Here is a 27,034-nt window from a genome sequence, read left to right on the forward strand (position 1 = left end):
CCCATGCGCACTATCGTCCTAAGGAGGAGTCACCTACCTCATGACTACAAAAGACTTCTTCCAAGACAAAAACAAAGTGCAAACATCTGAGCCCGACACCAGATGGCGATCTATGCACAAGTATACAAATCTACAGCTCTACATGTCAAGAACAGATGCATACTGGAAAGTAGCATTTTCCTTTCTTTTCTTTTGTCACCTGAATGCAAGCAAAGCTTCCAGAATATAAAACATGCTATTGAGAATGCTACTGAAATGGCATACTTTGATCCAAAGCTTCATACTGAAGTTGTTGTTGATGCTAGCCCTGTCTGGTTGGACGCCATCCTTGCCCAGCACAGCAGACACCCAAATTCTTGAAGGCGTATTGTCGTGTATGCAAGCCGAAGTTTGTCCCAAACTGTACGTACGTATTCTCAACCAGAGAAAGAAAGCTTGGCAGTGGTGTGGGCTTGTGAACATTTCCACGTATTCTTATATAGGAAGCCCTTCACGCTTGTGACTGATCGTCAAGCATTATTGGCTATCTTTGGCAAACCAAAATCAAAAATGCCTCCTCGCATTTAATGTTGGGGTCTGCGATTGCAAGAGTACAACTACACCATTGTGCATTGTCCAGGAAAAGATCAGAACCCTGCTGGATACTTCTAACGAATGCCTCTATAAAAACATGGTACCCATTCTAAGACAGCTGAAGCTTACATACATTTCATAGTGAAATCAATCATCGCAGCTGCTATTTCTTTGGAACAAATTGTCACCGCCACTTATCAAGATGGTGACATGCTGAAACTGAAAGACATTATAACACATCAGCCATCGAAAAATACTCAACACACATTAAACATGTCAGAGTTGCCAATGCATGCATGGAAAAGAAGTGCCGTGGACTTCTTTGGCCCGCTTGACAACGGACATCCCCTGATGGTGATCGTTGATGAATATTCCCATTTCCTGTTGATCAAAGATCTCTCATTTATCATTCAAGAATGTATCAGAAATTAGACAGCGTCTTAACGATTTTAGGTGTTCATGCAATCTTAAAGTTTGACAACTGTCCACCTTTCAACAGTCAAAAATCCAGAGACTTTCTCTGTCATCTTAGTGTGAATCATCAGGATAACACACCTCTATTGGCCACAGAACAATGACCTTGTCCAGCGTTTCATGAGTACTTGAAAGAAAGCTGTCCAGCATGCTGTACTAGTAAAGCTCGAACTTAAAGCTGTCTGAAATTCCATACTTTGAGCTTACAGTTCGGCCCCTCACTCAACCACAGGTGAAATCCCTGCAACCTTGATGTACAGGAGAGCCATGACAACCAAGTTAACTCAATGGACCAACCAAGGAAGAAACACACATGAAAGACTTGGTGGCAGATTTACAAGCCCCTTGCGGCACGTTTGCGGCACTTTTCCCATGTTAAAAATGACGCAAAAGTGGCGCAAGGGCCTTGTAAATATGCTCCTTGGATTTTAAGAGGTAAATAAAGGCCTATGCAGGCAAGCGTCAACATGCTAAAGATGTCATGTCATGTTCGCTAGAGGAGATCGATTGCTTGCTCATCAGCATATAAAATGAGTCTAATGCTCTTTTCAATGCAGAACCCTTTCATGTTATGACCAGCAAAAGTCAGACGGTGAATGCCTTGACTCCTAAGAAGTCCATTCCACGAGGCTCCTTGCACTTTCAACATGTGGCTTATCACTCATCAGGCACTGATGTCATTGCAGAGACATGAGTTGAAAAGGACTAGTGCAGAACCCCTCAGTCATGGACATTTCTACTGCATGTCCCCAGTTTCCAACACACGGTTGTGATGTATGATCCAAGCGCCACAAAGATTCATTGAAGAGATCTAATTGGACTGGGGAGAATGCTACAGTATGTGTTGTATTTTTTCCTGTTGGACACAGACCTCAGCTAAAAATATTTACTGACAGTTACAGAGACTTGCGTGATGAAAGCAATGCCAGAAACATCTATGTTTCCAGTGCACGACCCAAATACTAAGAGAACAAAAGGTACACCACTTAGTATATTCACTATTAAAGTGGCCTTTTTAAAATTGTTTTTATTAGATTTTCAGTTAGCAATGAACAATTAACAATTGCATACTGTCAAATATTAGATCATCAAGTCACACTGAATAAACATCCTTACGGAGTTAGTTTGTCATCACATGAAGATGGCGGAACAACATGCCTGGAGATTTGGGAGCATGAACGGGTGGGGACCGAGACATAGGATATCTACCAATGGATGTAATGGAAAGAGATGTCAGTCGGTGGTATCTTGTTCAAGAGTGTAAAGATATGAACTGGAAGGTAGCTAAATATCTTTGGGACGAGAGGTGAGGGGCTGAAAGCAGGCATAGTCTTCGCCAATACTCTCACACCAACTCATGCTCCCTACCTGTTGTTTTTTTAAATTTTTAAATTTATTTTTTATTTTTGTATTTATCTTTGATTGTATATTTATGTAAAGTCGCTAACGACTTGTGTCATTTTTTCATTCGTTTTATTATGTCATTTTATGCTGTTTTTACGCTGACTCAAAGATGTTGATGTTTATCACATGGTGGTAAGATCCACCCTTATATGATTTTTACAAATCAAATAAAGTATTTTCCATTCATGCTCCCTAGTCACTTACAGGGAGCAGGAGACCTGGCACTTTCCCAGTGCAGAGCAATTTCCCGCTTGCCCAGCAATAGTGCCGGGGAAGTGAGGTGACATTTTGGTTGTAGCCCAGGAGTGCTACTGGTGGGTCAGGAGACAGCTCAGTTTCAAACATGGCAGATATGTGTGCAAAAACCTACCCAGTAGGTGGCCACCACCGGGCATGTCCAAGTTAAATGTGCAAAGTCTGCCCCTGGAGCCTGACACTTCATGCATCGATCAGATCTGGTGTGGTCGAATTTGGCAATATTGAGTGGGGAGAGTTAGCAGCAGTGTATGAAATTAAAATGTAGCTTGTTCATGTGGCTGATAGAGATACGTTGGATTTGCGTACAGCAATATGTCCAGATCTTATTAGTTAGTGGCACCCCCAGTTCTGCCGCTAGACCTCCTGCACCCATGCAGTGGTGTCTGGTTTCAGGGCAATAAATGAACTGTATAGTCTGGATGTCATATGGTCTCTGTCTATATCAGTGATTGCTTTCATCAGAGGTGTGAAATCCTCAGGGGACAGTAGATAGGAGGGCATAAGCATCGCCGGAAAACAAAAAGGTCCATATATGGGGGTCCTGTGCCTGTGGGTCTTCAGCCAATCGTAGAACATGGCCATCTAGGAACAGGTGACCCATGGTGGATAGATTATGCTGGCGTAGTGTGTGTTGGACAGATGTTTCCCATGTGTGTGGAAGCCATAGGTTATCATGAAAGGAGAGGGCATTAGAGTAAAGGGGATCTCTGCCCAGGAGGCGTTGTAGCCTGCACAAGGCCCAGCATGTTATAGTTACAATCTGAATGTCCTTGACCCCTAGCGGCAGTATCTGTGAGTGTAGAAGTCCATCCAGTTGAGCTTGTTCACGACGGAGATATGGGATGGGGCATCTGGGTGATACCAGCGATGAGTGTATTGGCATTGAGCGGCTAAATGGTATAGTAAAAAATCGGGCACCCTAAGACCACCACGCTCATAGGGGAGTGTAAAGTTTCCGAGCGGGGTGAGCTCCAGTCCAGACAAAAAGAGGCCTTCTGTAAACATTCTAATATGATTGGAAAAAATAATAGGTTTATTACATGTTATTGGTATTGTTGTACACAACGGTAAAGCTCTGCTTTACAAAAAGCAGTGCACCTTTCAGCTGCTGAATTCTTACCTGGAGGCAGTGATGGACTGCTTGGCAAAGAACCGTGGCTACTGCCAAATGACATTCCTCTGGAGAACCTTCTGCATGCCAGCACCAGCAGGTCTTTGCATTGTTTATGACAATTCACACCACAATCTGTAAAAAGAATTACAGTAGAAACTTAAACAATAGTTCTGGTGTGTGCACTATAGCAGCAAAACAAACATAAATGTAAAGAAGTACAAAGGAAATGGCTTCTAACACAGCTTAAGGCAAAGAAATGAGAAGGTGAAGAAGGGTAGGAGCATTGGGAAAGCAGAGACCAGGCTAGGCTGTTTTTATCCTGTGTTTTCCCCTTCACTTTTCATTCCATCCTTTTGGGTTGTAAAGTATTGTATTATACCAATGCTCATCCATTACTTAATAATGCATCGCTCTGTGTCTGTGTGGGTGGAGGGGGTGGGGATACGGGGGAGGGGGTTTAAAGCTGATAAACATGCTAACACAGCTTTAGTAAGGCAGATGGTGAAGCGTATTCTTTGACCATCCTAGTCAGTGAGCCATTGACACATGGAAGGGGGCCAATTGTATATCAACCCGCCTCCTGAGGCCAGTTTGTTTTGTTTTTTCGAGTGTATCTGTGGGCATTGTAAAGGACCGTTCTGTAGCTTCTACTCGGGGAGGGCGAGCTAGAGAATTCAGGGGAAGAGTCGAACCAAAGCCAAGCCAGGGGCCGGCTTGGCACTGAGAGCCAAATCACAAGCTGAGCCTACCAAAAAAGTGTCATGTTAATCCTAAAAGCATGTGATTGTGAGAAAAACTAGGGAATGAATTTCTTATTTTACCCAATTGTGTTTCCTGTTGTGCTGAATGACTGCCAGTTCCTTTAGGTAAAATAGGTAAATGCTGAGGTGCATCACTTATTTTAAAGCACTCCCTGGGCAGGCTTGCAGGTGAGGGTGGAGGAGAGAGTAAAAAATGAATACTACCCCTCTGCCGTCCGAGTGGAGGAGAGGGAGCAGATTTTAAATGAAGCTCTCTTTAGGAGGTGATTGAAATGTAAAATGCCTTTAGGGCGATACTAACCTGCCTCTCGATCAGGGAAAGAATGATGGGGCATATTATCAAGCGGCAGCAATAATTACCACTGGCTGCTCTTAACAAGAACTTTTTTATCGCCGGCTATCGCTGGCAATTATCGCCATGCTATCACTATTAACAACGCATAGCGCAATGGCGATAATTTTCCAGCGATAGCGGTGTTTTCCATGGATGTTCCATGGAAAACGGCAATGACCTTACTGATACGACCCTGTGGTCGTATCAGCATAATCCACCCCCATTGTTAGGTATAGGCAAGTCATCATTTTAGCAGATGTTAGTTTTTGGCGAAAACCGCGGTTTTTGCCAATAACTAACATCTGCTAAAATGCGTGGGCCACCTTGTAAATATCACGATGTACATTTAGCGATATTTTACAAGGTAGTCCGTCAGGGGTACGCCCAGTGATGCCCACTTTGCATCTCATTAGATATGCAAAGCGAGGTGTCGGGAAAACGGGTGCTAACATGCGCTAATGCATGTTAGCACTACCTTGTAGAGAGGGCGATAAAAATATTGCCGCTAAAGCTGCGATACTGCCCTTGGTATTATGCCCCGTGGAGGTTGTAAAAAACGGCACTTATTGAAACTTCTATCCTCCCCAGTAGAAGGTACATGCCCATTTTTATCTTTCCTGCCTGTGCTTGGAGTTATCCATAAATTCCGCTGGTCCCCCGGGTATTAAAAGATATCTTGCATGAAGAGTTTTTAAACAGCCTTTATTGTTCACTCTGACTGAGGAGCGAAATCCTCCATTTCCATCAGGATAAATACGTTAGTAAGAGCTGTTTTGATGGCTCAGACACAAGGTGTTGAGGTAAAAAGATGGAGAAAGGGCAAATATATTAATTGAGAAACTGCTGTGCTACATTAGATCTGCACTTGATCAGTGGCAGCTCCTCCGCTATGGCAGAGAAGTGTTGCCCCACTGCTTTCTCGAGAAGCAAAAACATAAAATGGCAATAACTTTTAAGTATGACCATTTTATGTTTTTTTTTATACGTTGGGCGTGTAGGCGGGACTGCTCTGCTTATGGAGCAGGGAAGAGGAGGAGTGGTTTGCCCACTCCTGAATGCGCAGTGACTGTTTGGTCGGCCCTCTCGGGCCACCCAAACCCGTCATGCAAGCTTTGCACCTTCTCCAAGCAGGTTGCATTGCAGCCTGCATGGAAAACATGGCCTCCCCTCCAACCCCTGGCTGAGTGCTGTGTCACGGCGCTCAGAACAATTACAACGCTGCCTTGCCTCGTTGTGATTGGGTTAGGGGTGGGAGCCTGGCTGCCTGCTTCCTGTTCCGACCTGGAGTCGGACACAGGAAGCAGGAGAGAGGACGCGGGACCCGGCAGCGGCAAGGTTTTATCTATTATTCTTTTTTAATATAGCCCACAGCTGAAAGCCCCCCCACACGCGTCAGGCCCCACCCGAGAGAGGTGCCAGCCGCACCTGCACTTGATTTATAGTATGTATCCTGGAAGTGTCTTTTGAAGAGTTGGAGTGCATTTTTTTATTCTCTCACTTGAAAGGTCTTCGTAACCACCGTGTTCAAATGCAGAAATGACATTCTTAACAGGCTATAAGATTCAAGGTTACACATTTTTGGTTCTCTGTGCAGTAATCTTTGATGGCAAAATATGTGTAATTGTGTTTCCACTGTCCTGCAAGATGAAAGATTTTGTGATGCTTTATGCATTGGCCCATCGGAGGAAAAATGATGGTCCAAATGTACTAACATTAGTAATACCGATTGCCTAATTGCTATTCTTTCTAAATCACAACTAGGAAATCGGTATTCCTAATATATGAAATGCGTTTGAGTTACATTAGGGATACCTAGTGGGTCGCAAATAGACCTACCTCATGCATATTAATAAGGTAGGTCGTAATTTGCCACCCATTAGGAATCATTACTATCACAGGGATGGTAGACTGCTGAGGTGAGCAGACAACCATGTCTGTGATTGCTTTTAAATAAAGCAGTCTTTTTTATTTTTAAATGAAGCCCGTTTTACTTAAAGAAAAATGGGATGCGTTTAACTTTGCATTTTTATTTTCTTAAAATAGGCGGTGATCCATGGGACTGCCTGCTCTTAAAAAATATTTGTTTTCTATTCTCAAAGGGGACGGGGCCCCTTGTGGACCCCTTCCCATTTGTGAATGGATTACCACCTCCTTCAAGTAGTCAGTAAAATTGGAATGTTTTGTGACCGTAATTTGGTCACAAAATGTTCATACATCCCATTCAGATTTGGTATTTGGAAGGGACACCCTAAACAAGCCCTTTCCAAATACCGAAACAGAAACACAAATTGTGATTCAGTAACTTGTGACCTTTTCGCAATTTGTGTTCTATACATTTGTCAAAGCCTTTTTTTGGTCGGAAATGGCCTGATCGGCCGATTTCAATTGCAAAAATGCTTTGTGCATGTGGCCCTTGGTTATTACGTATACACTGTCCTGCAAGTAAGGTAAACCTTATGCTACTATGTTCACTGCCAACAGAAGGGAAGATTTGAAATGCTGTGCGCACAGATAAGGACTGTGAGTGTTAAAGACTTATGTTGCCACACATTTTATTTGCTTAAAAAAAAAAACACCTATATTATTAAAAAGCTCAAGCTTGTGTTTGAATATGACAAATGCTAAATGCAAATTTTGTTTTATGGTAAACATATCTAAATGTTACTAAAGTGCTGAATTAAGTTAGCCTAACTATCGATGCCATGTTATATAGGAAAATGATACATTAACACAGAAAGGCCTTTTTTCACATTGAATAAGTTGTTTGTGCAAGACGTTTTTCCTCTCTTTGGAGCAGATGTTGCAACTACAGAAGCCTACTATTAGTTAGTGAATAAACACTATGGGCCTCATTAGGATGACGGTGAATCCGCATCCTCCGGGCCGGCGGAAGCCACCGCCGGCCCGGAGGATGCGGATTCACCGCCGCGGCCACATCAAACACCCACCGCCAGATTAGGATGGCGGTGGGAATGTGGTGGGACCAGCGGCGGACGGCAGGTCGGTCCGCCGCTGATCCGCGGGTTTTTACGGGCCATTTGGTGGCGGTGTCTACAAGACACCGTCAGCCAAATTAGGAAGCATGAGTAAACATGCTTTTCCGCGGCGGTTTTTCCGCCGTGGAAAAGCATGTGGACCTTTGCTTCTGGGGGGCCCTTGCGGACCCCCAGGGTAAAGGGGGGTGGGAGTGCACATGGGGGGTTCCTATGGTACCCCCCTGCATTTGCATGCACAAAGCGGCAGGAACCGCACGGTGCCTGCCGCTTTGCGCATGTAAATGTGAAACATGCTTTTTTAACCTTGCGGCGAGTGCTGCTTCAAGCAGCACCGGCCGCAAGGTTAAAGATCCAGGATGTGACCGCGGTCACATCCTTATTTTCATGGAGGGACCGCCGCTGCCCATGCGGACGGTCCCTCTTCATCGGGGGTGGCGGATGGACGCAGGTCCGTCCGCCATCCTAATGAGGCCCTTATTTTGTATTAGACAACTGACAGTGAGGTTCTCTATGGGAGGAAACAAAATGACAGAACAAATGGTTCATGGGAAGTGGTTTTAGGACCACAAGAAAACAACGTTGGAACTTTTCAAGGACTAATGTCTGAAAGTTTATTATGGTACGGTGAGAGTATGGGGAGTGAACCTGTTTCCAGTTGTCTGCTGATATTCTAATGGTGGATCAAGAAGATGAAAATAATGTTGCAACATAGAATTTGTGGGTTTATATTAGTGCATGTTCCTAGAGTAGGGCGGATTCCTTTCCCCGACATTCTGGTTAGATACTCATCTCAGATATTCTTGGCTTTTCTACATGAGAGGTTATTTAGACTAATTCTAGATGTGTGCTGATTTATGACTATGAATAATTTCCAGCCTTATTTGCAAGGGGTTTATGCTTGCACATTGATCCCTCTCATCAGAACTCTTCATTGGGTTTCTGAACTGACACATTTTTCTCTCATTATATTGGTTTATTTAGAATAGGAAGTTTCCTTTAGGGAACAGAATTGTAGTATTATTAATATACTGTCTGTGATATTAACACATATTTTGTTCTATTTTATAATCAAATATCGATTGATGTATTATATTAACTTTTAAAGCAGAAATCTAAAGTCTAATGAATAAATAGATGAAAAACTAAAAGATTTGAAAATGGAACCCCTTCACTCACACCAATTCTTTTTATTGGCTATTTATAAAAGTCTTTAATGATTATTGATTATGTAGATGATTGCTCTTCAATTCTCTTGGTCGACCAACAAAGGTCCATATGACCAGTGTCAGGGATTATTTAAAGATAGACTCAAATGCTGAAATATAGAAAACCCTGCTCCAGCACTCACATACACACGTAGCCGTGGATTTTCACTGACATAGAATCTAACACTGATCCACACAAAGACAAATGCACTCACATAGCTCCAAGTGCTCTGTAGCTTTGGATTGGGATAGCCAGGCTCAGGTAATTTTGGGCTCGAGAGAGGTCTTTGAGCTGAGCCAGAGCCCAGCAGCCTTTAGTGGCTTACACACCTCTAGCTTCTCCCATGTAGGATACCGCACCCCATGATTGGCTTGGAGGACTGTCTTGGTAGAAAATGCTAGCCATTTACGTTTTTTCTGTGAATGGCTGTATAAATAATTAAAAGATAATGTGTTAAAGAAATATATTCATGGCTGTCATCTTCGCTACTTGTTGTCTCCCACATACCGTACTCCTGCAATGTGTTAGTTCATTACTGATGATCAAACCCCAAGAAAGAATTTGCTTAAATTTGTAGTGCTGTCACCCGTGCATCTTTTATTATTGCTGACAGATAGATTTTTGGGGCTCCAGTTTCTCAGTTTCTTCTACTCTTTTAGGTCTTTTTGTTTTCTGTTTGCTGGATGTTTCTGTGTCATTCACATTTAAGAAAGTATAGCTGATACATTTTCTCAAATATTACTTCAGCCTAATGCTGTTTTTGTCTTCCTGTTATTCGCCATTGGCCAGAATACAGCTTTCCTTTAAAATCCAGTGACCCCTGTTGGAGGGGCGGTGTCAGTGAGTATTATTGGTTTATTGATCTACACAGATATCATTCTGCCCCTAGTGGTCACACTCTGAATGTATTCATAGGGATGAGGATGCATTTGAAGTAATGTCATATTACTTACCGGTAATCTTCATTACTCCTGGTCCCGTTGTCCTCGTCCCCTTCATAACTAATGAGATAGTCCCATCTCGCACACAGAAAAAAGAACGAAGGAATGCTGGACCTACCCCTCCCCCAGGGAGTACATAAGGGTACAGGTCCCAGAATTCCTCCTGACAATACCAAGCCCAGATGAATGCCGGCAAGTCAGGGAGGGAGGGAGGGAAGCCATGAAGGGGATGAGGACAACGGGACCCGGAGTAATGAAGATTACCGGTAAGTAATAGGACATTACCCCCAGGTCCCTCTCGTCCTCGTCCCCTTCATAACTAATGAGAATACCGAAGCAGCAACCGGCCTTCAACAACAATAAACCACCAAAACCAACCCAAATGCAAAAGGTCAGCGATTTATTGAACAGTAGACACAAGAAATTCAGGAGCACCCAGCATTCAGTACACCCAAACCAAAATTAACATCATCCCCCAACAAATTCTGTAGACGATAATGCCGAATAAAGGTATTAGAGGACGCCCAAGTGGCCGCCCGACAGATCTCAGAAAGGGGAACACCACCAACCTCAGCTCAGGAAGGAGCCATCCCACGTGTAGACCTCCCCTGAACCCCCGCAGGAGGAGGAGACCCAGAAAGAGAGTAAGCCAAAGCAATGACCTGCTTCAGCCAGCGACCAATGGAGTCAGAAGAAGCCTTCCCCCCACGAGAAGAAACACCAAAGGAAACAAAAAGGGAGTCAGACTTACGAAAAACGGCAGTGCGGTCCAAGTAGACACACAATGCCCTGCACACATCCAGCAAAGACCAAGGAGGATCCCCCGGAGAGTCCAGATCAGACCCCAAGGCAGGCAACACCAACTCCTGAGAATGGTGAAACTGGGAAGAAACCTTTGGAACAAAGGCAGAATCTAAACAGAGAACCACACCATCCGCGGAAAAGTACAAAAAAGGTTCCCGGACCATCAAGGCCCCCAATTCCCCCAGGCGACGGGCAGAAGTGACAGCCACAAGAAAAACCATCTTGAGAGTCACAAACTTAACATCCACCTCAGACACAGGCTCAAACGGAGAGCACGAAAAACCAAAGGCAGATCCCACAAAGGAAAGGAAGGGCGCACCACCGGACGAGACAGAGAAAAACTCCTAAGAAGACGTGAAACCAGATCCTCGGTATCAGACAAATTCTCCCAAGGGGAACGGAAAGCCCGAACAGCAGCCTACTGAGCACACAAAGTGGAAACAGCCAAACCCTTCTCAAAACCCTCCGAAAGGAATTGCAACACCACCTGCAAAGGGCACACGAAAGAGGACAAATCCAGAGCCAAACACCAACGGCGAAAATTACCCCAATGACGGTCATAAGTCTTGAGAGTAGACGGGCGATGGGAACCCTGAAGAGCCACCGATAAATGCTCATGGAAACCCCGCAGATGCCAACCCTGCCTCTCAACATCCACACCGACAGACGCAACCTCAGAAGACACAGCGATGGAGCAGACCGCAGGGGGGACGGAAACAGAGGAAGAAACCAGGCACCCCGTACAGCCAACAACCGCAGAGTCGGAAACCAAGACCTCCGCGGCCAAAACGGAACCACAACAACCACCACCCGATGCTCCCGACACAGGCATGCCAAAAACCTGGGAATCAGAGCCAGAGGAGGGAAAGCATAGAGGAGCCTGGACGGCCAAGGAACGGTCAGGGCATCCACCCCCCAGCAACCCTCCCGAGGATCCCGGGAGCAGAACTGGGGCAGCTGGGCATTGAGCCGGGAAGCAAAGAGGTGGAGAAATGGAAGACCAAACCTCCTGCAAACAAGCCGAAAAGCCACCGGAGTCAGAGACAACTCCAGAGAGGCAGGGAAACAACGGCTGAGGGCATCCGCTACACCGTTGTCCACACCCCGAATATGAACCGCCGACAGAGACAACAGATGACCCTCCGCTCAACAGAACAAGGGGATCACCACCGTGTTCAGGGAGGAGGAGCGGACACCCCCCTGATGATTGAGGTAGGCAACCGTCACTGTGTTGTCCGACCTCACCACAACATGGCGATCGAGCAAATGAACCCGAAAACCCATCACCGCCCGGGGCACTGCTGACAGTTCCCTCCAATTGGACGAACGACGTCTCTCCGAAGGGACCAATAACCCTGAAGGGACAGGGAACCCAAGGTCGCACCCCACTCTAAAGAACTGGCATCCGTAGTCACGACCAGCGGAGGGGACGGCTGCAGAGGCAGACCCTGCGACAAATGGGCCGACACCGTCCACCAAAGAAGGGCAGGGAGGACCGAAGGGGACACAGGAAGAAGACAATCCAGGTTGCGTGACACAGGATCCCATCGAGACAGAAGGTACAACCACAGAGGACGGAGGTGAAAACGAGCCCAGGCCACAGTAAACACCGTCGCCCCCATGAGCCCCTGGAGACGTAACCAGAGGCGAACCGGAAAGGAACACCCCACCAAGAACCGCCGAGCCAGAGACACCAACGTCAATACCCAAGGCACGGGCAGGAACACCGTGCCGAGATCGGTCCGAAACCGGGCTCTGATGAAAACCAAGTGCTGGGAGGGAGACAGCTGACACTTGGGGAGATACAGAAGAAACCTGTGATCCCTCAACACAGAACACACCACCCTTTGAGCCTCCAACAACAGGGACCGAGATGGAGCGTGGATCAACCAGTTGTCGAGGTAAGGGTACACCAGGAGACCTCGAAGATGCAGAACATCCACCACCGGAGCCACCACCTTTATAAACACATGAGGAGCAGACCTCAGGCCGAACGGCAGGACCTGAAACTGAAAGGGACGCCCCTGAACACAAAACCTCAGGAAGCGACGGGACAGGGGATGAAAGTACGCGTCCTGAAGATCGAGGGTGCACATGAAATGGCTTGGAATCACCAATGGGATCACCCTCTGAAGAGTCTCCATACGAAAAGGCAGACAAACCACCCAAGTTTTCAGGGTTTTCAAATCCAGAACCAGGCGGAACCCCCTGTCACCTTGGGAACCATGGAAATCTGAAAGTAATACCCCAGTCCCACCTCCAGAGGAGGAACCACCTGAATCGCACCCTTCCGGAGAAGAGAATCGATCCCCAGAGACAGCTCGGACTGTTTGGACAGACAGGACGGCCAAGGAGTTGGACGTATCCCCGGGTCCGGAGGAGGACTGGAGAACTCTATGACATGACCCATGTGAATGATGTCCAACACCCAAGCATCTGAACAAGACTGCAGCCACACCGGCAGGAAGAAGCGCAGCCGACCTCCTACCAATGATCCGTGATCCCCAGCCATATACTCAGGAACGCGGCTTGGGAGAGGGGACTTAGTCTTCCTATCCCGGCCACGTCTGGAAGAAAACCTCCCCCGACTCCCAGAAAACTGTCTACGACAGGAAGGCCGAAAAAAAGGTTTAGGCCTAGAGGAAACAGAAACAGCAGAGGCCTGTTTAAAAGAAGAAGAATGCTTCTTCTCCTTAAACAATTTATGTAACTTATCCTCCAACTCCCCCCCAAACATCATTGTCCCCTTGAAAGGCAGACGCAAAGCGCAAGCCTTCTGGGCAGAGTCAGTCTTCCAGTCCTGCAAGACAAGATTGCAAGGAGCAGCCACACAGGCCCCACTGGAAAGGGCAGAGGCCCGCACCACATCGAAGGACACATCCGAGAGGAACTCCACTTGTCTCTCAATATACTCCAGAAGACCGGAACAGTCAGTAGAGTCATCCATGGACTGGTACAGGGACTTGAGATCCGAAAGCAAGGACTGCGAAACATAAGTCCCATAGATGCCAGCCCTCAACGCCAAATGAGAACCAGAATACATCTTTTTGAGGGAGGAATCAACCTTCTTGTCAACAGGATCCTTCATCACAGCATCCTCCACCAAGGAAGTGCGACTCACCAGACTGGCCACAAAGGAGTCAATAGGTATGGAGTCCTGCAGATCCGTAACCATATCCTGCAAAGGGTAAAGTTTCGCATAAAACGAGGAAGCAAGATCTGATCGGGATCCACCCACTCCCGCTGCAGGACATCCTTAATAAAAGGATGAATAGGCACATCCACAGTGGCAGAGCTCTGAAACTGGCATAACAAGGGACCACCAGCCTTGGTTGGAGCCTCATCGTCCGGAAACCCCATGTTTGGTTTGACATGCTTCAGCAGCCCAGCCAACATGTCCTTATCAACGTACTTCCCCTTGTGTTCAGAGTCCCCCAACCACTCAGCTTCGCCATCAGAAGAACCAGAAGACACCGGACCAGCGCCTTTTGACCGAGCACCATCACCTCCCATCTCACAAAGAGTCTCCCTTATGAGACACTTAAGCCTGGCATCACCGCACTCCCTGCGACGCCGAGACCTGGCAGAAGAAGGGGAGGAGGACGAGGAATCAGAGGAAGATGAGCGCTCCCTATGGCGGCTCTTCCGCGAATGCTTCCCCATGTCGACAGAGACCTGGGAGGGAGACAGCCACAACAACTCAGAATACTCCAAAACCTAGAGAATCCAAAGAGAATGAGGAGCGCACCAGCGTCAACTACCCAAAAGGCACAGAAAACAACACCCAGGCAGGAGAAATGAGGCCCCAGCGACAGCCCGCGGGCTCCTAAATTCTCCAAGCGAAGGAGCCGCCACGTACCGCCTGACTTCCGCCGCACCACCGATCATGGAAGACAGGCAACACGACCCGGAAGGCAGAACCACAGCAATCGGCCTTCCGCCGTCCGCACACCGCTGCGCCCCCCCTTCGGCAAAGCCCAGCAAGCCAGGAGGGGTGGCCAGAAGACCCCAGCATACCAGCAACGGGGCCCGAACCACACCCCTCAAACCCGGCAGGGGGGGGGATGAGGCACCGGAAAACTCAAGCCCAGCAGTATCCATGTAAGTACACCAGCAAAGACAGGAGCGTCCACGCTCCTGCAACGTTCTCAAACTGTAGGTTAAAGACAGAAAAAAGAACAGGAGGAATGCTGGGACCTGTATGCTTATGTGCTCCCAGAGGGAGGGGGAGGGGTAGGTCCAGCATTCCTTCATTCTTTTTTCTGTGTGCGAGATGGGACTATCTCATTAGTTATGAAGGGGACGAGGACTAGAGGGACCTGGGGGTAATTGCATAGTGCATAGACCTACAACAATTCCATGCTCATTATGCACTTGAAAAGTTGAGAATGAGCTGCCACCTGCTCATTTGTCACCATAAGGAATAGGAATCCCATTCAGCAGCAAGGAGAAGCCAGTGAATTATCAGGGACATCTTCTAACCATCTGTTGATAAGACGGCTACGAGGAAAACTTTAGATTTCACATTTACTTCTCAACCCTCAACCAGCTCTGAGGAGGCTCTGTTGGAGTGGAGTGAATGCATAATCACTAGGGCCTTACTAGCACTGGTCTATACTATTATTTTAAGTGATGCATTTATACTTTCGAAATTTCAATAGCAATAAATTCAAGATTTAATAGAAGTCAAGTTAGTGTATCAAATAAAGAAAAGAAGTACACCTATGCGTGCACAGGATACATACCCATAACAAAACATAACCGCATAACATAACAGCCTAACAACATAACAGAGCATGACATAAAATTACGTAACACGATATAACACAACAGGCTGCAGAATTACATAAATTAACTACATAGCATAACATAGCACTTGATAACAAAGTACTACAGCGCAATCTGGCAGAAAATAATAGAGTGTAATGTTACTGCTGATTGTCTTAAAATATATCTTCGACGCATTTGAGATTTTTTTAGCTCATAGCACAGTAAGTATCTTAGTACATTCAATGCTCCAGTTCTTTCCGTTCATGCAACTAACAATAACATTTTGCAACTGCGTGGCACGGTTACTCAACCCCGCTTCTGCCTGAATGATCCCAAATTAGGGTTGACGCATTTGAGTCTTTGATGACATAAGTGTTATACAAAACAGAGCCGAGCTTAGGCTTTAGAAACAAGCCGTGATTGTTATTTACCTTTGCACTTGTATCCTTGTTTGATTATGCCCCAGAGCTGCAAGGAAAGACAAAAGAATGTCAGGGGAAGCCGAAGGAAAACAAGGGTCGTTAGACAGGAAGTAGCAATAGCGTCACAAGTACAAACAGGATGCAACAGCTCAACACCCTTCCTGTGGAAGGGAACCACGCAGCCACGATAAACCCAGCTGTAATGCAACCACGTGTTGTCATACAACAAAAATATTAGCATGCCCTGGAATGCAAAAGCAAAGAAGTACATGGAGCCTCATTTATGAGGCTGTGCGTCATTATTACGCCGCCGGTGCGTCACTTTTTGTGATGCACAAGTGGCTTAAAAAATGCGCCTTGTTGCGCCATATTTACAAAGTGACGCATCTAGGTAGATGCGTCACTTTGTAAACCCCTGCGCCACATTATACCTGCGCCAGGTATAATGTATGCAAGGGGGGCGTTCTGACGCAAGAAAGGGCCATGAAAATGACGCAGTGAAATCTATAAGATTTCACTGCGCCACTTCTAGGACACAAATGCGCCAATTTCTTACGCCTGCCTCACAGCAGGCGTAAGACTGACGCAGGCCCTTTCACATGGGGCTTGCCCCATGTGAAAGGACACATTGCTGGAGTTGCGTCACTTTTGTGACACACTCCAGCAATGCGTGACTTTTGCGTCATACAAATACGTCAGAAATACTGACGTATCTGTAACTCCTTGCGCCATGATGCGTCATACTGTAAATATGACGCATCATTGGGGTCGCAAGGAGGGCGCAGTGAAAAGTGACGCATCGTTGTTTTCACGCAGCGATGCATCACCTTTGATAAATGAGGCCCATGGTACCTCAAAGTGGGGTCAACAATGAGGGGCAGATGTACTACTCTTTAACGCAAAACAGCACAGCTTCTAAATTCGCTGCGCTGCATTGCATAAGAGGAAAGCACACTAAGAACCACATTTATTAAGATTTGCCTGCTGCTGCTGTCATCTGTTGCGCTCTACAAGGCTGTCTTGCATGACGCACCACCTCGCTATCTAACATAAGCTTTCTACTGGAAGACTATCTTTTCAATACAAGGTGCTATGTCTTGAAGGAACTTTGTGGAGTGTGCAAAGTTATGAAAATGAACTTCACAAAGTAGGACAAAGTGACGTTATTCTTCCCACCCCAATAGCTTGTGAGACATAACATATATAAATCAATTAAACCGTAAAAATAAAAGTATTCCACATTCTTTGATGAAGATGATCAATAATATAAGTAATTATCTGTATTTTAAAATATGACAATATCAAGATAAAATATGATACAATAGAGAAAAATAAATGATTGATGATATACAGAAGTGAAGATGATCGAACCCTGGGTAGATCCTAGAAGTGAAGTTTGGTTTAATGCCTGTTTCTGCCGCATGTGAAGCAGTGCAGGTCCTTATTTCGCTGCACTTGTTTGCCGGTGTGGACTTGGGTAACAAGCACCATCCATGAGAATGTACTTCAGATTTGTTTGTAAATATGGTCAGTGAGAGAGTAGCAGTACTCATTGGACATAAGTCACACAAAGTGATGTTCACTGGCAGAGCTGCTAAATGGACCAGATAACATATTCTTGCTTCTTTAGCGACTTGAGACAGTGAATCAAGAGAAAACATGCAGATTCATGATATAGGTCCTATATCATGAATCTGTATGTTTTCTCAGATGAACAGAAGGCTTATAGGAGTAAAGCGGAGGCCAATCGACAGTGACTGGACCGTAAGAAAGTGACTTACATCCAAAAACAAGACTCTTGGCTCCCTTCCTTCAACCAGTGTGACTGCCAGCTGTGCAGACACATCGCAAAGACTTCGCATAGTTATACCCGGGTTGTCAGCGAGCTTTTAGCAACTTGCCATCGTGTCAAAATCCTTCAAAGAACACTCTTGGGTATATTATTACTTGAAACACATTTCTAAAACCGAAATAGATTGGCTGTTGTTAATAGAAGTGCTACGCTCGGTGCCAGACTTTGGGAAAGAGCACATGAAAGTGTTTTAGATAAAAACACAAAGTGAAAGGAAAAATATGTACAATAAAAGTGCTATGAAGTCATCCTATCTTCATCCTTTATATGTTTCGGATACGGATTTTCTTTTTACTCAATATGCCTAAAAAAATGATTTTGACCTCTCTTAATTTTATTCATATTTTTAATTGTTCACTACCAATATTTTGTATTTTATCGACCTACATTCACGTTGCATAATAACCATTAAAGGGTATGAATAGAGAAGATTACAGCAATGAAAAAAGTGAGCAATCGTCAAAATAAATGTTTGTTGATTGCTTCTAGACCGCACAATCACTAGCCTCCTGCCAGAAACTAGGCAGTATAACTATAAACAAATCCTTACATGTAAATTGAGTACCCATCAGACACACCCCAAAGGGCGCTGGCTTCTATTCACTCCCAGCTTCAGCCACCATGCATCACCGCCACACTGAACTCACACAACACCAAGGCGGCTACTCCACGTGGGCAGAGGAGCGTCGCCCCACTGCTTTCTCTCAGAGCCAGAAGCAGTAACATAAAATGGTGTTTTGAATACCATTTTATGTTTCTTCTTCTCGCACTGCGAGAAAGCAGAAGGGTGGGTGGGCGGTCCAGCAGGAGTCCAGGGGAGGAGTGTCTTGCCCACTCTGAGCGCGCTGACTGTTTGGTCGGCCCCAGGGCGGCCCAAACTAGTCATACACACTCTGCATTTTCTCTATGTAGACTGCATGTAGCCTACATAGAGAAAATGGCCTCCCCATAGACGCCAGTGGGGTTGGCGTCCTAGCCAATCACAACACTGCCATTGCAGCATTGTGATTGGCTTAGGGGAGGGGAGGGAGGCAGCTTGAGAGAGGAGAGGCGACGCAGGACCGGAGGAGATTGTATGTTGATTTTTAAAAAAAATTAAATGAACCCCCCCTCCCAGCGCGAGCCCCCGTCCCCCACCCGCGAGTCATGCCAGCCGGGACTGCACACCACAATCCACAGCAGCACCATTCACACAGTCATATCATGAGGAGCATTCTACGATACACACATCTTCTCTCAATGGAAGTACCAGGATCATGAGACACATACAAAAGCATGTCCCCTACTGCCCCAATCAACACACTCAATGGGCTAACTGCGGCACACTGGTATTTCTCAAAGATGCTTAAGGACTTGGTGCACACTGAGTCTAGACCTTTCTATTCTCCCAAAAAATGCGACCCTGCTGGGATTTGGACTGCCACATATGGCAAGAGAAGAAGAACCCAAAAATTCAGACGAGTTTATTTCAGTCCTGTTAACTAACTACAATCAGAGCGCAAAAGCAATTGCTAGATCTATTAGATCTGCCCTTTTTTTTGCCTGGTGGTAGAGCCAGGCGAGTCTTCTTAGTCTCCACCTTCACTCGCTCCTAAATCAGACTGCCCTTGGAAAGAAAAAGCCTTTATGAGACTGAGACCCTGATTGTGTTCATATTAGTGCTTACTGGACATTCGTTCAATAATTACAATTTCTATTACCCCATATGCAATGTGATGCTACTGTTCAATCTAAGTTTACTATTGAAGATGTCTTTAATTAGTCGGTTTTGGTCCATAGACCTGTGTAGCAGCTAGCACGTTTGTGTCGTTCCTCTCCACTATTTCCATTGTTAAGTGCTTATTACAAAAAGCTGTCCTGAACCACATCACTTCCTGCATTTTCTCCTCTTTCAGTTAAAATGTGATCTCAAGCTGCTGCTCTTTCTGTAATGTTTTGCTGGCTAAATACATAACACATACTTGCATACATAGTAGCGTACACACGCCTGACTAGTGCACATGTGCTGGATGATTGTTAGCTAGCTATTGACTTGCTGTAAGACTGGCTGGATTGCTGCCAACAGGAGAATTTTCATTCCATACTGATTTGTTATTTCTTGTATTGCTATGGAAACCTTACAAACTTTGCCTGTTCATTCATTTCCCCAAAATACACCATGCAAATGTCTCCCAACAACATCACCAACTCCAATGCACAATGCATCATAGAAGGCACAAATAATAAGATATTGTAGATGGTGGAGCTTCAATAGAATAATATTGTAATGAACAAGCTAGGATCTTACATCAAAATGTTCATGCAACTTAAGAAATTCCTTATTTATACTGAAAAATCGGTATTGCAGGATAACACTTTAGAAAACAGAAGCAGAACAGTTGTTCGATGTACACCCTTTCCCAACACTTAGTCTATTGTCTCAAAATCAGCACAGCATCACCTGAAAATACAAGAAATACCGCAGACGCCACACCTACAAAAAATCTTTAAATAGCTCCAAAATAACACATCTATTACAACCAAGCTGTTTACAGGGGTTTTAGATTCGGCCTTTGGTATATTTTCTGTATTTGTGATTGATTTTTATATTGTACTAATTTTGAGAGAATAGACTGGACAAGTGTCGATTTCTGTAGGAAAGTGTCTCTTTTTGTGTGGTTACTCCCATTTTTCTGTGGGCTGATGTGCTTTTTTGACGGTGCACTGGGATTCTGCTAACCAGGCCCCAGTGCATGTGCATGACCACTAAATATATTTAACTTATAAGTCCCTAGATTAGGGTAGAAAGTGTACCCAGGGCCTGTGAGTTAAATGTCACTAGTGGACTTCTGCACTTATTGTGCCATCCACTACGTATAGTGTAAACATGGCTTCAGACTTACCACTGTAGACTGACTGTGGCAGTTTAAAAACTGCAATTTGATCTGTCAAAATAACCCTTCCTTTTACATATTACTAAGTCATCCCTAAGTAGGCCTTGTAGCCCATATGGTAAGGCGCATGATATGTAAAAGTAGGAGATGTAGATAGTTAATAATAAACATGTCCTTACTGTGACTAATACGTAAACGCTATTTTCATTGCAGCAAGGCTGGCTGAGAAACACTGAGATGCACTATTAGATTTAATAATGACATCTTAAGCTAGGAAACACTTTGAAATTTCATTCTTGGACCCTATGTAATATTTATTAAAAGCCCAATTCACTAGTGAATACAGGTTTCTAATAAATGTTAAGGAAAATGTTTTTTCCCCTGCCTAATGCTCTGCGGGCTAATGTGAATTAACCTCCAACTGCATCCCTCAGAGTGCTCAAGCCCTGGTGTGAAAACTGCTCTTGCTTTCTCCTGCAGGATTACCATTTGGTCAGGGCCCAATTACCTTCAAGGCTTCTGTGTCCTAGACATATGTCAAATTACATTGGGCAGGCCCCTTCTTTGTTCCCTCGTCAGACAGGCTCCAATCCCTATACAGAAAGAGCTGCCCCCTGAACTGGCTTAAAGTGACCACAATGGTGTGGCTAATTTCCCTAGCCACACCATTGGGGTGGGCACACAGGCTCTGCACAAAGGGATATGAGTTCCCCAAATTGGGATTTAGGGAGAGCAGGGCACTGTGGGATTCGCTGTGCTCCTCTCCTTACAAAAGGCCCTGTTGGATGGGGTCTGTGGTGTCCGCAAGGGATCAGGGAGGGGTGCTGCATGCCCCTCCTTTTAAGGTAATATTGCCCCACGGGATGGGTTCACCAGGGCTTTTAAAGGTTTGGCGTGGGAGCTGCGCTCCTCACTCTCCTTTCAAATCAATATGGCCAGCATCCTCCCCTTAAAAAACAACATGTCCCTGGGAGGATGCAGTCCCCGGGACCTGTCAAGGCTCATGCAGGGGGCCCACACAGGCCTCTCTCCTTAAAGAGAAAAGAATTGCGGAATTGCAGTTGAATGCTAGCAGGGGAGCCGGAATGGCAGCTGCATCCCTGGGACTATCCCTATGCCCCCGAAGACAAAACAAATCTGGGTTTTCCGGGTGGGCACTGGGACACCCAAAATACTAAAAATCAAAACAAAAAAGAGAATAATATATCAGCAGCAAGGGCCACTAATTCTATATTCACTGCTCCTAGTAAGGATTGCCCCTTAATGCCCTAGTGCAAAAACAACAGTTGATGTATAGAATGCAGAACAATGTCATACATTCACACCAGTACAGAGATCTGGGCCTAAATCCATCGTTTTTTTGCTCACCATGCCATTCCAGTTTGAAGCCAGCCATATGCAAATCAGTCTTGACCCTGCGCCTCATGGGAACAGTCCAGCCCGAACTGCCAAGCCAGGTCCTCCCTGGTCTGGAAACAAGCATCCTAGGACTGGTTTCAGGCTGTCAGCCCTCATCAGCCAGGATAGCTTTCTTCCAGTGGCATGAAAAGCACGGGACTCACGTCTGAGCATACTCGTCCCACTCGGGGTGACAAATGCAAAAACAACAGTTGATGGACAGAATGCAGAACAATGTCATACATTCACCCCAGTACAGAGATCTGGGCCTAAATACATCAATTGTGTGTCTTTTGCTTTTTTTGCCCTTAGTGCGCCAGGTATGCCCAGACGTAGGTCCTGGGCTCACTGTGCCACTGGAATCAAGCTATCCTGGTTGAAGAGGAGTGAAACCCCAAACCGGTCCTAGGATGCGTGTTTCCGGTCCAGGGAGGAGCTGGCTTGGCAGTTCAGGCTGGACTGTTTCCACGAGGCACAGGGTCAAGCCTGATTTGAATATGGCCAGGTCTAAACTGGGGTGGTAGGGTGAGCAAAAAAATGATGGATTTAACCCAGATCTCTTGACTGGGGGTGAATGTTTGGATTTGTCCTGCATTCCGTCCATCAATTGTGTGTCTTTTGCTTTCTCGCCCTAAGTGTACCAGGTATGCCCAGACGTGGCTCCTGGGCTCACTGAGCCACTGGAATCAAGCTATCCTGCCTGAAGAGGGGTCAAACCCCGAAAGCAGTCCTAGGATGCTTGTTTCTGGTCCAGGGAGGACCTGGCTTGGCAGTTCAGGCTGGAATGCTCCCATGAGGCCCAGGGTCGAGACTGATTTGCATATGGCCAGGTCTAAACTGGGGTGGTATGGTGAGCAAAAGAATGATGGATTTAACCCAGATCTCTTGACTGGGGGTGAATGTTTGGATTTGTCCTGCATTCCGTCCATCAATTGTGTGTCTTTTGTTTTCCCTAATGCCGAAGGGCATTTTAACAAAAACATTTTCATGATTATGGTACACCTAGAAGAGGCAGAGCACCACCCCATATTTTTTTTAATGTTGTGGAGGGGGTGGGGCTGCAGGGAGTTTGTTACACATTTTTAGAATAATCCCTATTATTAAACATTGCATTGTGTGAATTACTGAAATATACCTTTGATTACAAATATTGGTGTTTGTTGGAGAAAGATGATAGGTCTGTTTTTTTATATATATTGATATTCTCATCCCTTAATAAAGCCAATAGGCTCCCTTTTTTATATTTTGGTAACGTGACAAAGTCAGTAAGTCTGCCTGAGTACTGCCATGACCTACAAGACCAACTGGACAATGCACATGCCAGAAGGCCGAGCATGGCCATGGATTGGCTGCTCACAAGGGTTTGGAGCTCTGTAACTCAAAGTTATACTTCCGCACCACCTTCAAATGACTATAAGTCTTGGACCTCCATACACAGTCTTGTCACCTCACTTGCCACACTACATTAACTATAACTTGCCACTCTACCATGCACTGTGTTCTGAAAAATCATGTGATTTCAGATATACTAAGTGTTGTTATCAATGCTATGATTTCACATGCTATAACTTATGTAATAAACAAGGGCATTACAATTGCATGGATAAGAGGTGAGTAATAGTTAATGTAGTGTGGTGAGTGAGGTTACAAGTATGTGTATGGACGTGCACCACTCATAGTAATTTGAAGGTGGTGCTTAAGTATAAATTTGAGTTATAACTTTGACTTATAGTCATTTGAAATTAGTGCATAAATCATAAATGTAAGTTATAACTTAGCTTTAGGTTTTCTAATGTTTGTGTAGGTTAAGTTTGTTTTGTGTAGAAAGAAGATTTTTTTCCTAACTATAACTTACACTTAACTTTTGTTTTTTACATGAAATTTGAATGATTTTGAAATTTTTAATAAAATATGTTTTAATCGTACAATATACTTTTGTCCAGTGGAGTAGTGGTACAGTACAGTGGAGGATAGTGTTGTAAAGGGTACTGTTGTACAGTATAGTGTTGTGGAATGGAGTGGAGTGGACTGAGGTGCACTGGAGTTAAATAGAGCTGAGTGCCGTACAGTGGAGTGCCATAGATTGGACTGGCGTAAAGTGCAGTGGGACAGAGTAGAGCAGAGTGCAGTGGAGTGAAGTGTCATACAGTGGAGTATTGTACAAAGGAATAGCGTTTAGTAGAGTGGCATACACTGGAGTGGCATACAGTCGAATAGGGTACAGTGGACTGGCATATTGTGTGGTGACATACAGCTGCGTTCACTTTATCTACAAGAAGACCACAACCCACAACCATCCTCAACCTACTATGCGAAGAAACTGGAACAAAATCACCATCGATCAGATCTCTTCATCACTTCTTCAAAACCCCCCTGCCCACTCCTCAAACCCCGACCAAGCAGCAATTAACCTCTCCCAATGGCTATCCAACAGCGCCGACATCCTAGCACCGTTGAAAAAACGTCAAATCAAACTAGGCAGCAAAAACGCCTCCTGGTTCAACGATGATCTTAAGAAATCGAAGAAACTCTGTCGCTCCCTTGAGAAGGCCTGGAAAAAAGACCCAAACACCAGCTCCAGAGACGCCTTCAAAAACGCCACCCGCATACACCACCAACTCATCCGGTCTGCCAAGAAAGCCGCATTCAAAGACCGACTAGATAACAACGGCCACAACAGCAAGGAATTATTCAACATCGTCAAAGAATTTACCAACCCATCAGCCAACTCCAACGACATCACCCCCTCCCAAGCCCTCTGCGACTCCCTAGCTTCCTTCTTCCACAACAAAATCGCAGACATCCATAACAGCTTCGACAACCGACCCGAAGACCAACCCACCCAACCTTCTGCAGGACCTTCACCCCCCTTGAACATCCTTAACGACTGGAACCCAATCTCTACCGAGGACACCATCCGCCTGATGAACTCCATCCACTCCGGATCCCCCACAGACCCTTGCCCTCACCACATCTTCAACAAAGCAGACTCCATCATAGCACCACACCTCCGAGATGTCATCAACTGCTCCCTCAACTCCGCCACCTTCCCGGAAAACTGGAAACACGCAGAACTTAGCGCCCTTCTGAAAAAACCCACAGCTGACCCCACCAAACTCAAAAACTACCGCCCCATCTCGCTTCTTCCATTCCCGGCCAAAGTCATCGAGAAAGCTGTCAACAACCAGCTCGCCACCTTCCTCGAAGCCAACAAATCCCTCGACTCCTCACAGTCTGGCTTCCGAGCCAAACACAGCACCGAGACCGCACTTATCGCAGCAACAGACGACATTCGAACTCTACTGGACAATGGAGACACAGTCGCCCTCATCCTCCTCGACCTCTCCGCTGCCTTCGACACAGTCTGTCATAGCACCCTCCTGCAACGCCTCAGAAACGTCGGAATCCAAGGAAAAGCACTGGAATGGATCACCTCATTCCTTACCGGAAGAACCCAGAGAGTCCGCCTCCCACCATTCAAGTCAGCGGCCTCTGAAGTCATCTGCGGCGTGCCACAAGGATCGTCACTCAGCCCCACCCTCTTCAACGTATACATGAGTCCCCTCGCGACCATCGCACACCAACACAACCTCAATATCATCTCCTACGCTGACGACACTCAACTGATCCTTTCACTCACCAAAGACCCTAACACAGCCAAAACCAATTTACACGAAGGAATGAAAGAAGTAGCCGAGTGGATGAAGCACAGCCGTCTGAAACTGAACTCAGACAAAACAGAAGTCCTCATCTTAGGCACCTCCCCCTCCGCCTGGGATGACTCTTGGTGGCCAGAGGCCCTTGGAAAAGCACCCATCCCGACGGATCACGCACGGAACCTGGGCGTCATCCTGGACTCCTCACTCTCGATGACCAGACAAGTCAACGCCGTTTCATCATCTTGCTTCAACATCCTTCGCATGCTCAAAAAAACATTTCGCTGGATCCCCACCGAAACTAGAAAAACGGTCACCCACGCACTGGTCACAAGCCGCCTGGACTACGGAAACACCCTATACGCCGGTACCACCGCAAAACTCCAGAAAAAACTCCAACGCATCCAGAACGCATCAGCCAGACTCATACTAGACATCCCGCGTAAAGAACACATCTCTGGTCACCTGAAAAACCTCCACTGGCTTCCCGTAAATAAGAGGATCACCTTCCGCCTCCTAACCCACGCACACAAAGCACTTTACGAACTTGGACCCGAATGCCTCAACACACGACTGTCCTTCTACACTCCCTCCCGTCAGCTACGATCCTCCAACCAAGCCCTCGCCATTGTACCTCGCATCAACAAAACTACGATGGGTGGTAGATCCTTCTCCTACCTGGCAGCTAAAACCTGGAACTCACTCCCCACCCACCTTCGCCTTACTCAGAACCACCTAGCATTCAGAAAGCAACTCAAAACTTGGATATTCGACAAGTAATTCCCCACCCTTTCTCAAGCGCCTTGAGACCCTATGGGTATGTAGCGCGCTATATAAATCTTGACTTGACTTGACTTGACAGTAGGCTGCCAAAGACTAGAGAGTCACACAGTGTAGAGGCATACAATGGAATAGAGTATACTGGAATGGCATACAGTGCAGTGACATAGAGTGGAATGGTGTAAAGTGGAGTGGTGTAGAGTGGACTTGCATAGAGTGGAGTGAGGTACAGTGTAGTGGGGTAAATTTGAATAGCGTAGAATGTAGTGGCATAGAGTGGAGTATGTACAGCGAAATAGTGTACACGCAAGTGGGGTAGAGTGGCATACAGTGTAGTTGCATAGGGTGGAATAACATTGAGTGCATTGGCATAGAGTGGAGTGGTGTACAGTGGATTGCGATATAGTGGAGTAGTATT

The 27,034-nt window shown here is 45.8% G+C and overlaps 1 protein-coding gene across 2 annotated transcripts in view; it reads right to left on the bottom strand.

The window, feature by feature from the left end:
• Positions 1-27,034, bottom strand: part of RASGRP3 (RAS guanyl releasing protein 3) — a 672,488-nt gene that overhangs the window by 75,395 nt on the left and 570,059 nt on the right. For both annotated transcript variants that reach the window (XM_078648770.1, XM_078648769.1), the window contains 2 exons: positions 16,067-16,103; positions 3,830-3,955 (listed from right to left, as the gene is read on the bottom strand). In XM_078648770.1, the coding sequence (XP_078504896.1) occupies positions 3,830-3,955; positions 16,067-16,103 (163 nt within the window). The remainder of the gene's footprint in view (positions 1-3,829; positions 3,956-16,066; positions 16,104-27,034) is intronic.

This window comes from Lissotriton helveticus, chromosome 6 (genome assembly GCF_964261635.1).
Source record: "Lissotriton helveticus chromosome 6, aLisHel1.1, whole genome shotgun sequence".
NCBI lineage: Eukaryota > Metazoa > Chordata > Amphibia > Caudata > Salamandridae > Lissotriton > Lissotriton helveticus.